At 41.0% G+C, this 13,275-nt stretch overlaps 1 protein-coding gene across 1 annotated transcript in view; it reads right to left on the reverse strand.

The window, feature by feature from the left end:
• Positions 1–13,275, reverse strand: part of AHCYL1 (adenosylhomocysteinase like 1) — an 810,468-nt gene that overhangs the window by 528,038 nt on the left and 269,155 nt on the right. The window contains exon 6 of the mRNA XM_040337629.1: positions 9,112–9,209. Within this exon, the coding sequence (XP_040193563.1) occupies positions 9,112–9,209 (98 nt within the window). The remainder of the gene's footprint in view (positions 1–9,111; positions 9,210–13,275) is intronic.

Below are 13,275 nucleotides of genomic sequence, written 5' to 3' on the forward strand. Positions count from 1 at the left end.
ACGGGAAGCGCTGTAGACTGAAATTAGAAAAATTCAGCGCTGGGAAATAAACATAACAATCAATAATAAAAAATATATGCGAGCCAGCACTGTGAATGTATTCATAAAACAATTCCCAAAGTGTAAAAAAGAAGAAAAGTGCAGTGCAAAATTACAAGTAAATGAAGTAAATAACAATAATGTCCAAGTGTATAATATAATGTCCTTAAGTAAAAACAAACAAATCCGGCAGGGGTGAGAGTGAAGAGGAGGCACCAGAGGAAAATCCACCACCAAGGTAAAGATGGACTCTCACCTCATTGCTTCGACCCATAAAGAGTCACAAAGCATATCAGCATCCAAATCTCAGTCAGGATCAGCCTCCAGCTTTTTCACCATATCACATAGATATCCGCAGATCACCATAAAAGAAAACACAAAGATCTAAGTGCTCTCTGTATGTACCGGTAAATTTAATAAGGAAAAAATGGTACACTTACATTTAAAATCACTCAAGGCCGAGTGCAAGCAAAACAGCATGTACAGCAGGTGCCAAACACAGCAGCGATGATCGAGGGTGATGTCCGTGCGTAACTCCTCCCCCTTCGTACGCGTTACGTCCCGTGGGCGGGACTTCCTCAGCGTCGGGTGAGAGAGAACAGGGATCAGGATCCTTTTGAGACCAAATTTGGCGCCAGAACGGCGTCCTCACGTGCACGCGCGCCGCCGCCACTGGTGCGCGCGCCCGTGCACGTTACGGTGCCGTGATTGCGCGCCGTTACCGCTAGTGTGCGCACCCGTGCGCGCCGCTACTGCCATCTAGTGGCCGGAACTGCTCATGACACTTACTGTCAAAGGATGCTGTGTCCGTCCATGAACGGAAGAGAAAAAAATAATAATAATATAAATAAATAAGTAAAAATCCCCCTTGCTATCTTTTTACCTCCCACTCCCTCCCTCCCCCACCTTCTTCCACCCCTCTATTAGTGTGTTTATAAGTCTAACGTCGATTCCTGACGTAGATTATTTTATTGTGTATATTCCCCATATATTCCCTATTATCAAAAAAACACAAAAAATAAAAAATATATATATTTATTATATATATAAAACAAAGTGATTTGTAGTTTATAATTTATAATTGTGATTTTATACTATTATTGTAATTCTTCCTATATTCTTTTTATAGTGATTTTAATATTTTTATGTCCCTACTTTTCCTAGCCCTTTCTCCCCCCCCCCCCCCTCCCTCTAATTCCCCTCCTTAAAAAAAAAAAAAAAAAAGATGGAACCATTAGTGGGAATACAGAAAACTATGGTTAAAGAAATGGATCAAGAATACAAAGCTTCTGGGAAAGATATCATGACCGCCATTAAATTATGCAGTGAAACACTAACAACAAAAATCGACGCCTTAGCTATTGACATTAATATCATGAGACATGAATTTGAAAAAGTTAAGCCAAAAAACGTCAGAGATGGAAGTACGAATATCAAAAATAGAAGATATGATAAGAATGGACAATAAAGAGCTATAAGCATTGAAAAAGCAAATTAATACCCTACAAGATAGGGCAATAGATACAGGGGCGCCTGAGGAGAAATAATATCAGGATTATTGGGCTACCAGAGAGCGTGGAAGGAGATAAACCGGTGGAATTTATTGAGAATTTACTATTAAATGTTCTGCATCTTTCAAATACTTCTGCAACTTTTGTAGTAGATAGAGCCCATAGAATCTCCTTTCGAACACCGAAGCCAGGATCGCCTCCGCGTCCCTTTCTTCTAAAATTATTAAATTACAAAGATCTGGATCATATACTAGCAATGGCAAGATCAAGATCTGAGGACTATCCACCTGAGATACAACAACAGCGTAGAACATACACTGAAGTACGAAAAAGACTACGAGAAAAAGGAATACAATTTTGTCTTTTATATCCTAGTAAACTGAGAATTATAGATGGAGATCATACACAATTATTCGAGACACCAGCTGCAGCTGCGGAGTGGCTAGACTCTAAATAAATAGACATTGGAAAAACATTTTTTTTCCTTTCTTCTTCTCTTCCTCGCCCCGGGATTGTCAAATGGAAGGTCTGAGGGTTTGGATGCAACACCAGACCCTGATGGAGCAAATCCTTTCGATCTGGTAGGGGCCAGAAAGGATCTACAGAGAGGGCCCTTAGAGAGGATAACCAACTACTCCTGGGCCACCAGGGGGCAATCAGAGAAAACTTCTGCCCGGTTCTGAATAATTTTCTGAACTACTAGAGGTAAGAGTGAAAAAGGAGGGAAGGCGTAGGCCAGAGCGACATCCCACGGGAAGGAGAGGGCATCCGTCCCCAAGGACTCAGTCTCTCTCTCCAGTGAGAAGAACAACGGCAGTTTTCTGTTGAGACCGGAGGCAAAAAGATCCACTGTGGGGAGACCCCATCTTGGCACAACCTCCCGGATTGTGCCTTGATGTAGTTCCCAACAGCTGAAACTGATGCTCACACTGCTCAGATAGTCCGCCAGCACAATCTATGACCCCCTGATGTGGACTGCCCTGACTAAAGTGACATTGATCTCTGCCCAGGGAAGAATCTGCTGTGATAACGTTAGAAGCGACTTTGAGGGAGTGCCCTCTTGCTTATTTAGGTACACCATAGTTGTGGCATTATCTGTTGAATAGACCCTCTCTTCCAGAGACATAAGAGCTTTCCCCACAGGTAGCAAGTAGTTCCCTAAAAATTTGAGTAGTGGCCTGTCTCCTCTGGCAACCAAGCTCCTGCCAGCCCTGTGAGAGAGCACCCCAGCCCAACAGACTGGAGTCTGTGGTAATTTTTACCGAAGCACATTGTGCCCAGTTCTTCCCTCCCTGCAGATGCTCCCACCAGGAGAGATTGAGACAAATCTCTCTTTGCAGCTGTACCAGCTGACCTAAAGAATTCTTCCTGCGATCCCAATGGAGTAAAAAATGCCTGAAGGGGCGAGTGCCCCCTTGGGTGCTGCCGAGAGACCAAATAGAAGGGCATAGAACTGCCAATGTCTTGGCCCGTTTTCCATGAGAACCGAAAATCTGAGGAACCTTCGGTGACTCTTGCAGATTGGTACATGAAGATAAGCGTCCTGAAGATCCAGGGTTATCATAAAAACTCATCATGGCTTGCCGTCTCTCTTGGTCTCTCGGCAGATGGGTAAAAAATCTCGGAGGGGGGGGGGACTTTTGAATTCCAATCTGTAACCCTTTTCTAATGTTTGGAGAATAAAGGAATTGTTGGAAATCTCTTCCCATTCTCTGATGAAATGGGACAACCTTCCCCCTACCCCTATCCATGTATATAATAACGATAAAAACATATCTACATAGAAGAATGTCATCTAATAACTCAGAGAGCCTCCCCTTTTTGCTTGTCTTTGTTAAAAGACCACTTCTTCTTTGCCTGTTGCCTGTAGGTTTTAAAATTAACCTTGTTTTGGAAGCCGTGAAAAGGCCTCTTATTCTGGGGCTTATTTCTTTGGGAAGAAGGGAACTGTTTACTCTTCTCAGAGGAACGAGCTAGGACCTCCACTAAGCAGGAACCAAATAAGAGCTTGCCTTCAGCTATGCCACAGAGTTTATTCTTGGAGGTAAGATCCCCTTCCTAAGATTTAAGCCAGATAGCTCACCTAGCTGAATAATGAGAGCAGAAGACCTGGCTGCAGATTTTACAGAATCTGCTGCTACATCAGCTAAAAAGGCAACTGACTTGGCAATGAGTGGGAGAAACTCCCTAATCTCCTCTTTGGGGGTGTCGGATGAAAGAAGATCATCCAGACGCTGAACCCCGACCTCTTGCATACCTAGGACATAGGGGTATTTAATCTAGGACACTTAAAGAAAACTTCCTCGAACTCAGACTCAAAAGGAAACCTACTTTTGTGTCCTCTGGACTGGAACAACCTTTTTTCAGTTTCTTTCCCCTCAGAAAGAATCATGTTCTTAAGTGACAGGTGCACCGGAAAAGCGCTCGACTTCCGCCCCTCTAGACCCCTATATATTCTATCCTGTACACATTGGGCTTGCTGTGGCATCACAATCTGCTCTGATGTATATATTGACTTTAGTAGTTTGTCAATATCTTAGACTGGAGAAAGATACTTAGGGTTACCCGTATCTTCCTCTGATGCAGACTCCTCATCAGATTAAGAAACCGGATTCCCACCTTCTTCCAGATCAGAAGCATTGTGTGAACTAATGGTCTCAGATACTAACAGAGGAAGGGATCTAACCGAGGCTGAAGGCTCTTGAGCTATGGATCTAGACAAGGAAGGTCCTAATCCAGCTACCCTGTCATTAGAGGACCGGATGGAAGCCACTACCTCCTTCATAGAAGACATTAACTCCATAAAAAAGGAAGACTCTGAACTATCTCTGAATGGAATACAATCCTCACAAAATAGTTCTTTATAACCATCAGAAAGCTTGGCCCTACAGTTCCCACATTTCTTCTTCACCGGTTTGGCCTAGAAAAAAGCAGAAACAAGAACCATAAACAAAAAAGGTCCATACAAAAATGTCCCCTGCTGTAGAAGCTATCCACAGACAAGGCCAAGCAGCATGTCCTCAGTGTATCCACGCATTGCTTCCGTACAAAAAAAAGGCGCCCGGACACGCATCATGTGACCTCCATCCTGCCGCATGACTGGAAGTCCTCTGACGCCATCTTGCTACACCGCGGTTAAGCACGAGGAGGACACAGTTCCACACAGCCAGTGCTGGGGAAAAAACAGGAGGGAATTGCCACCACTCACACCACCAGGTAGGCAAGTTACCTTAAAAATAGGGAACCCTTCTGGTACAAAGTACAGGACTATCACCCAGGACTTGGCCTCAACTAGTCCTGGATAATACCAGAGAAGGGGGGTCCACCAACCACAATTACTAGATCTAAGAAAACAAAAAACATGTCGGTGCTCCTGGAGGGTCTGGAAACACAAAAACTACTGAGGATCAGAGGAAAGGGAGGGACCTTTTAAATTGTATCCGATTTGTGTTTCCTGTGGAGCCAATCAAGTAGCTGTCCTGGAAGGTGAGAGGGGAAAACATTACAAATCTGTCAGATTGCGAGTGCATCTCCTGTGCACAGCCCTCTTCAGATCACCCTACAAATTTTCAATCAGATTCAGGTCTGGTCCATTCCAAAACTTTAATCTTATTTAGGTGAAGCCATTCCTTTGTTAATTTGGATATGTGCTTTGGGTCCTTGTCATGCTGAAAGATGAAGTTTCTCTTAATGTTCAGCTTTTTAGCAGAAGCCTGAAGGTTTTGTGCCATTCTTGACTGGTACTTTGAACTGTTCATAATTCTGAAGAAAAACAGCCCCAAAACATGCTTCACTGTGGGTATAGTGTTATTTTGGTGATGTAAAGAGTTTTTTCTCCAAACATATCTTTTGGATCCATGGCCAAAAAGTTCAAACTTTGTTTCATCAGACCATAAACACATTTTCACACATGCTTTTGGGAGACTTCAGATGTGTCTTTGCAAAATTTAGCCAGGCTTGGATGTTTTCTTCGTAAGAAAGGGCTTCTGTCTTGTCATTCTACCCCATAGCCCAGACATATTAAGAATAAGGGAGATTTTTGTCACATGTACCACACAGCCTGTACTTGCCAGATATTCCTGCAGCTTCTTTAATGTTACTATTGGCCTTTTGGCAGCCACCCTGCCCAGTTTTATTCTAATCTTTTCATCAATTCTTGGTAATGTCACTGTTCCATATTTTCTCCACTTGTTGATGACTGTGTTCACTGTGTTGCCTTGGAAATTCTTTTGTACCCTTCGTCTCATACCTTTTAACAATGGGATCCCTCCGATGCTTAATTCTGAACACAGCTACATCCCCAGTTATAAGAGGGTGTGCACACTTATGATAACACAATATTTTAGTTATTTTTGCTTTTACTCCCCCCCCCAACTAAAAGATTTAAATTTGTTTGTCCATTGAGTTGTACAGTTTATAGGTCACATTAAAAGGTGGAAACAGTTCTGAAATGATTCATCTTTGTCTCATTTTTTTACATCACAGAAACCTGACATTTTAACAGGGGTGTGTAGACTTTTTATATCCACTGTGTGTATATATATATATATATATATATATATATATATATATATATATACATACACACACACACACACACACACAATTCTGCACTTCCGCCTAGGGCATGCGCATGTACTGATTCTGCTGCGATAGGCTGGACAGAGCTCTGCCTATGTAAACAAGGCAGAGCTCCGTTCAGACAGCGGGGATGTAATGGATTTTTCAGACAGCGGGGATGTGATGAATTTGTTTTAAAATTGTCTTTTTTTATTTTATTTACAGCACACACAAAAAAAAAAAAGTGGCGATCAAAAGAAAGCTGTATTTGTGGGGAAAAGGGACATTTTTATTTAGGTACAGTGATGCACGACCGCAATTGTCAAAGTAATGCAGTGCCATATTGCAAAAAATGGCCTGGTCATGAAAGGGGGTAAATCTTCTGGAGCTGAAGTGGTTAATGTGGAAAGACGGCAAGAGTGGAATTTTTTCTGCATTAAGGTGAGTTGAGCCATTCCATTTTATATTACAATGTAATAATATAAATAATGTGCTTCAATCATCCTGACACCATATAAACCATGGTTACATAGTTAGGTTGAGAAAAAGACAAGTCCATCCAGTTCAACCATGAAAAAATAATAATAATATATATATATATATATATATATATATATATATATATATATATATATATATATATATATATATATATATATATATATATATATATATATATATATATATATATGTATATATATGTATATATATCATACAATCCCATATACCCAATTCTATACCCACAGTTGTTTGATGGTGATTGAAGCCTTTGCCCCAAGAAATCAGCCATGGTCTAGACTGCAGAAAGGAAATGACAGTGAACTTCCTAGGATGAAATCTCATTGCCTTGCAAAAGTAATAGATGTATATAGATGACAGGGCTCTCTTTCTTAGGACCTGTGCTTTAACAACCATACAATGAAAACCAGTGACTGGGGATGGTGTACTGGTCCTCAAGACAGAAGATCCCAATGGCCCAGGGACAGTCTGCCAGGAGTCCGAGCACGTTCTCCAGGGCCAATTGAGGGTGTGATGTGAATTAAAAGAACATCCTACTTTTGTCATATGGACGAAGCATAGTTACATAGTTAGTCAGGTTGAAAAAAGACACAAGTCCATCCAGTTCAACCATAAAAAAAAAAAATAACAATAATAATATCATACAATCCCATATACCCAATTCTACACCCACAGTTGATCCAGAGGAATGCAAAAAACCCCAGCAGAGCAATATCCAATTTGCTACAGCAGGGGAAAAATTCCTTCCTGATCCCCCACGAGAGGAAATCGGATATTCCCCGGATTAACTTTACCAATAAATGTTAGTACCCAGTTATATTATGTACATTTAGGAAAGAATCCAGGCCTTTCTTAAAGCAATCTACTTAGCTGGCCAGAACCACCTCTGCAGGGAGTCTATTACACATTTTCACAGCTCTTACTGTGAAGAAACCTTTTAATATTTGGCGCTGAAATCTCCTTTCCTCTAGACCTGAAGAGTGCCCCCTTGTCCTTTGTGTTGACCGTAAAGTGAATAACTCAACACCAAGTTCACTATATGGACCCCTTATATATTTGTACATGTTGATCATACCCCCCCCCCCCCTTAATCTCCTCTTCTCAAGAGTGAATAAATTCAGTTCCTCGAATCTCTCCTCATAGCTGAGTTCCTCCATGCCATTCCAGGTGAGGCCTTACTAATGATTTGTACAGGGGCAAAATTATATCTCCCTCTCTGGAGCCCATACCTCTCTTAATACAAGAAAGGACTTTGCTCGCTTTGGAAACCGCAGCTTAGCATTCCATGCCATTATTAAGCTTATGATCTACCAAAACCCCCAGATCCTTCTCCACTACAGATTCCGCCAGTTGTACTCCCCCCTAGTATGTATGATGCATGCATATTCTTATGCCACGTACACACGACCGTTTTTCATGACGTGAAAAGTTAAATTTTTTAAAATGGTCATCTCGACGTGAAAAATGGCCATTAAAATTTTAGAACATGCTCTAATTTTTCTCATCGTTTTTCACGTTGACGTTTTTCACGTCATGAAAAAAGGTTGTGTGTAGGCTTTAACGACGGGAAAAAACGTGCATGCTCAGAAGCAAGTTATGAGACAGGAACACTTGTTCTGGTAAAAGAGGAGTAAAAATCCATAAGCGAATGGACTAGGAAAGTTCTAACAGGGTTAGGTCATTTCAGAGACCCCATACTAGAGACCTTGGAGTGAGCAGACTTGGGCTGCTCTAATGTTAATCCTAAGCAGGAGCATAAAGGTAGCAATAGTATCAAATTTCAGTCAAAGCATTTTATCCTGATCTGATACCTCAAAAGAGGAGGGGGGGGGGATTTTTGTCTTCTACCACCTCCTTTAGTAGTATATCTGCCTACATTCACACTTTTACAAAAGCTTATGAATAAATCACCTGCCTAAAAAAATTCTTATGAAGATACATATAAACTGAATATAGAAGACAATAGCACTGTACAGACAGAATTATAAATGTATTTACTACTTATTTATATAAAAAGGTTTATTGTTTTTCCGAATGTTATCTAAGAATTTTCGTTCCAATTTCCCACCATTAGTGGGCTGCAGTAACCGCCGATTTTCATGTGGTCATCGAATATGAGTAATCGGGCATGTTGGAAATTTTGGGAAAAACAAACTATTTTCTAATAAATGATAGGAGAATCGTTTGAGAAATGTAAATCGAAAAAGAAATGCGCATGAGCAAGAAAAGAAAATTCCCGAAAAGAAAATAAGATTCCCACCCGGGAAAATTTATTTCTGTAGCAACATGAGGTGAAATTGAAGGCTTGGCTGGTTGAATTTTCGAAATCAATGGTGGCATCATCGAATCACAAAACGCACAAATTTTCTAATTTTCAAAAGAAAATTATTTTGAAATTCAACCATGTATGGCTAGCTTAAGGGACACAATAAAGCTTAGAGCATATTGAACATATAGAATGTAACCACTAACTTGGACATACCATGTTTGGCTGCCAATCACTATTTCCATTCACAGATCTATCAATACACCACCAGAAATCGTCTTCCGATTCCCCTTTCCATGCAAAGACTGCAACACCTAGCAAGATGAAGAGAAAGGGATACAAATGATCACTTTACAAATAGTTTGCTCAAACAAGTAGCATTCATATCAACTGTTAAACATGTGCCTTTACGATACATTTCACAAAAGGTTTGATAAATCTTCTTTGACAAAAAAACAAGACATTGGACTTTGGTTTGGCCAAAGTTCTTCCTGCTCTGAATCAGCTGAATGCATTATCAGCTATAATAACTTTTACAGACCCTTAAAACTGAGAATAGATTATAGGGCATTACAGCATCAGCATCTGCCCGATGGGAAATACTGTGACTGCTTACATAAATTAATTGCTCAGTAGTAATTGTATTTTTGTTTGTCCTACCCTGCTTGAACCAAGCTCACAACTACCTCCCAGGATACTACTGAAGAGAAAGTGATATGGCTCATTTTGAGATTTTTGGTAGTGCAGTTATTTCCAGTAATGTCTTCTATTACAGTTGTGACAAACTGTCCATTGGCTTTATCAACTTCCAAATATAGCATACAGGAAAAAAGAGAAGGTCTGGTGTCCCCAGTGACACACTTCCATCCCTATTACATATAGTCAAAAAGGATTCGCCCCGGGACTTTAAATGAAGTGGGTAACGTTTCTGCCAGTAAAGATAACAATAATTATATAATATATAATTTATTCAAGTAAAATTGTTTACATGCGTAAGGTAAAATTATTACATACATAGATAACACCAACAATTAGCAATTGAAACGATACATAAACAATAAATATTAGTACACAAGTATAATAGTGGGCATCGTACTACCCGACTAGCCTAGTTTCGCAAGATCCAGCTCGCTCTTCAGGGGTGTGTAACACTGTACCACTGAGCTTGATCATGGCTACAAGTGTGTGGCCCCAAGACGGCAGCAGCAGGTGCCTCAAACGGGAGCTGAGGGGGCGGAATCAAAAAGGGACCCCTCCAGGGGCCAAACGGAGAGCAGGCATGGCATAGGTATAGTGATGTATCCATAGAGACCTCATAGTCCATAAAAAGTATAGGCTGAGTATGGTGAATATCCCAAGTATAAAAGTAGGACACAGCAGGCAATCTCCACAGCTGTGTGTGTCCTCAGTAAAGAGTGAAATGAAAATATAGCATACAGTACCTGAATCAATGTACAGGCACACACACGTCTGAAAATGGTTGAGAAGTAACATATTCGCCTACTTTTAAAAAAATTATGCAAAGCAGTTCTCAAATGCTTGTGCCAAGAGTCTTGAATATGGCCTAGGATGGAGCAGCGACCTCGCATTTAGTTATGCAAAAATGTATTTAAAAGAATGCCTGTAGAACACGGAAACCTATTTAATGCTACCATTTATTTGCTAAACATAATATGCAATACATTATTGTACAGCTAATTAGAGAAAATGATCTGTTAATGAGTATGTAAACCCAACATTGCATATTCCTGATTTGTGCCTGCTGTACCATGAAACCGTATCCTGTTCTCTTTGTATTGCTTTCTTTGTGGTAAATTCCTGGTGTTCCTCCAAGTCCCTCTGCTTTACTATTAAAAACTGACCACACTAAACAGAAGAACACATTGTGGTCAGTTCTCTAGCTATGCTGGTAACTCTCCTTCAATGATCAGGTCCTGACACACCTCCCCTGCACAGCCACTCACTGGGAAGATCAGTGTGCTGTTGCTTCTCCTCCCCCAGCTCTGAGCTGAGAACAGAGGAAATGTGATCACTTCTAGAAAGGGAAGAAAATATATTGTTATACCTATACACAAATATTTTCATTTCTATTTTAAACAGAATAGGGCGTTTTACAAGGTGATTGTTTACAATCACTTTAATGCTGTTCTCAAATGATCAAGACCATAATGCTTCCAATGTGTTTATGTTTATATACTTATTCTGTGGCAATGTTTTAGTGAAGAGACTCAGTAAACTGTGGGAAAGAAAATGCATTGCTTATAGCCAGAAATGTCTTCTCATTCCTAGCCTGCACTGGAAAAATGACCTAAAATATTGCTGTATGTACTAAGCATTCACTATTTTTTATTTGCCGTTTTATACACTACCCTTGAAAAAGTAAAAGATTGTTCAAGTTATTAAAAATAGGATTTTTATAACAGCTTACCTGTAAAATCCTTTTCTTGGAGTACACCATGGGACACAGAGCCTTAAATCATTACATAATGGGTTGTATGGTCACCAGAAGTGATTGGACACCAACACAACCAATCAAAGACAGTTCCCCTCCATATAACCCCTCCCATCAGGGAAGTACCTTAGTTTTGTAGCAAAGCAGTAGGTTATAAAATATTTTTTTCTTTATCGTACACCACGGGACACAGGGCCTTAAATCATTACATAATGGGACGTCCCAGAGCAATGCTCAATATAAAGGGGGGGGCACAGATCCGAGCTGGCCGTAAACAGACAAGAAGCCCTAGACTGCTGCCTGCAGTACACTACGCCCGAAGGCAGAATCCTCATGTCCTCTTACATCCATTTGAAAGAATTTGGTGAATGTATGGACTGAAGACCAAGTTGCAGCTTTACAGATCTGAGACATCAAAGCTTGGTGATGCACTGCCCATGAAGCGCTCATAGCCCGGGTCGAGTGCTCCTTAACAGATGGAGGAATCCTGTTCCTTAAACCATAAGCTTGGATAATTACTTGTCGAATCCACTGCGAAATGGTGGATTTTGATGCCGCTTGTCCCTTCTTGGGACCATCTGGCAAAATAAACAAAACATCAGTTTGACGTATCTGAGCAGTTGCCTGCAGATACGCTTTTACTGCTCTCACTACATCTAGGGAGTGCAATAACATTTCCTCCACTGTCTGCGCATCAGGAAAAAAAGGAAAGGCAATATAATATCTTGATTCAAATAAAATGTCGACACCACCTTTTGTAAAAAGGTTGGATGGGGTCGTAGAACAATCTTTTCCTTATGACAAATTAAATAAGGCATTTTACAAGAAAGAGCTGCTAATTCTGATACTCTTCTAGTCGAAGAGATAGCAATCAAAAAGGCCAATTTCCTGTTTAAAAGGATCAACGGAATATGGCAAATAGGTTCAAAAGGTTGCCTTTGCAACACTGTCAATACTAAATTCAGATCCCATGGGCACAAGGGAGACTTGACAGGCGGATTGATCTGCAGTACCCCCTGAATAAAAGCCCGAACTAGGGAATGAGATGCCAGCGGTCTTTGAAAGAAGACTGATAGCGCCGATATTTGACCCTTAATGGTACTAAGGGCTAATTTCATATCCACTCCTAGCTAGCAAAAGGCGAGAATCCTACTTATGTCATATCTTTGAGGATTTAATTTGTTAGTTTCACACCATGAAACATATGATTCCAGACTCTATAGTAGATAAGCCTGGAAGCTGGCTTTCTGGCATTAATAAGTGTAGAGAGCACTGGACCCACGATCCCTCGTTTCTTCAGAATGTGGGTCTCAGTAGCCAAGCCGTCAAATTTAGCTCTTGTAAGGAAAGGTGGAACACTGGACCTTGCGACAGCAGGTCGTGATGAAACGGAAGCTTCCAAGGTTTTCCTACCGCCATCTTTATGATTTCGGCATACCTAGTGGCCCAGAAGGCCCTGGATTACTGGAATACCCTCCTCCTTGATCCTGCAAAGTAGCCTTTGTAAGAGAGTGATCGGCAGAAACGCATAGATCAGTGAAAACTGATTCCACGGAATTATTAAAGCATCCGATTCGTAGGCCAGAGGATCTCTCGTCCTGGACACAAAGTTGTCCAACTTCCTGTTGCACCTGAAGGCTAGTAGGTCTACATCCGGGGTCCCCCATCTCTGGCATATGGACTGAAAGACATCGGGGTGGAGAGACCACTCTCCTGGTAATAGTTGCTGGCGACAAAGTCTGCTTGCCAGTTTTCTACCCCCGGAATGAAGATTGCAGAGAGACAAGGAACATGTTCTTCTGACCAAGTCATAATTCGATTCACCTCCTTCTGAGCGCCCTGACTGCGGGTGCCTCCTTGGTGATTGATGTAAGCTACTGCAGTAGCATTGTCGGATTGAATCCGTACTGGGTGGCCCTGTAACCTGT

This window comes from Rana temporaria, chromosome 2, assembly GCF_905171775.1.
Source record: "Rana temporaria chromosome 2, aRanTem1.1, whole genome shotgun sequence".
NCBI classification, from domain to species: domain Eukaryota; kingdom Metazoa; phylum Chordata; class Amphibia; order Anura; family Ranidae; genus Rana; species Rana temporaria.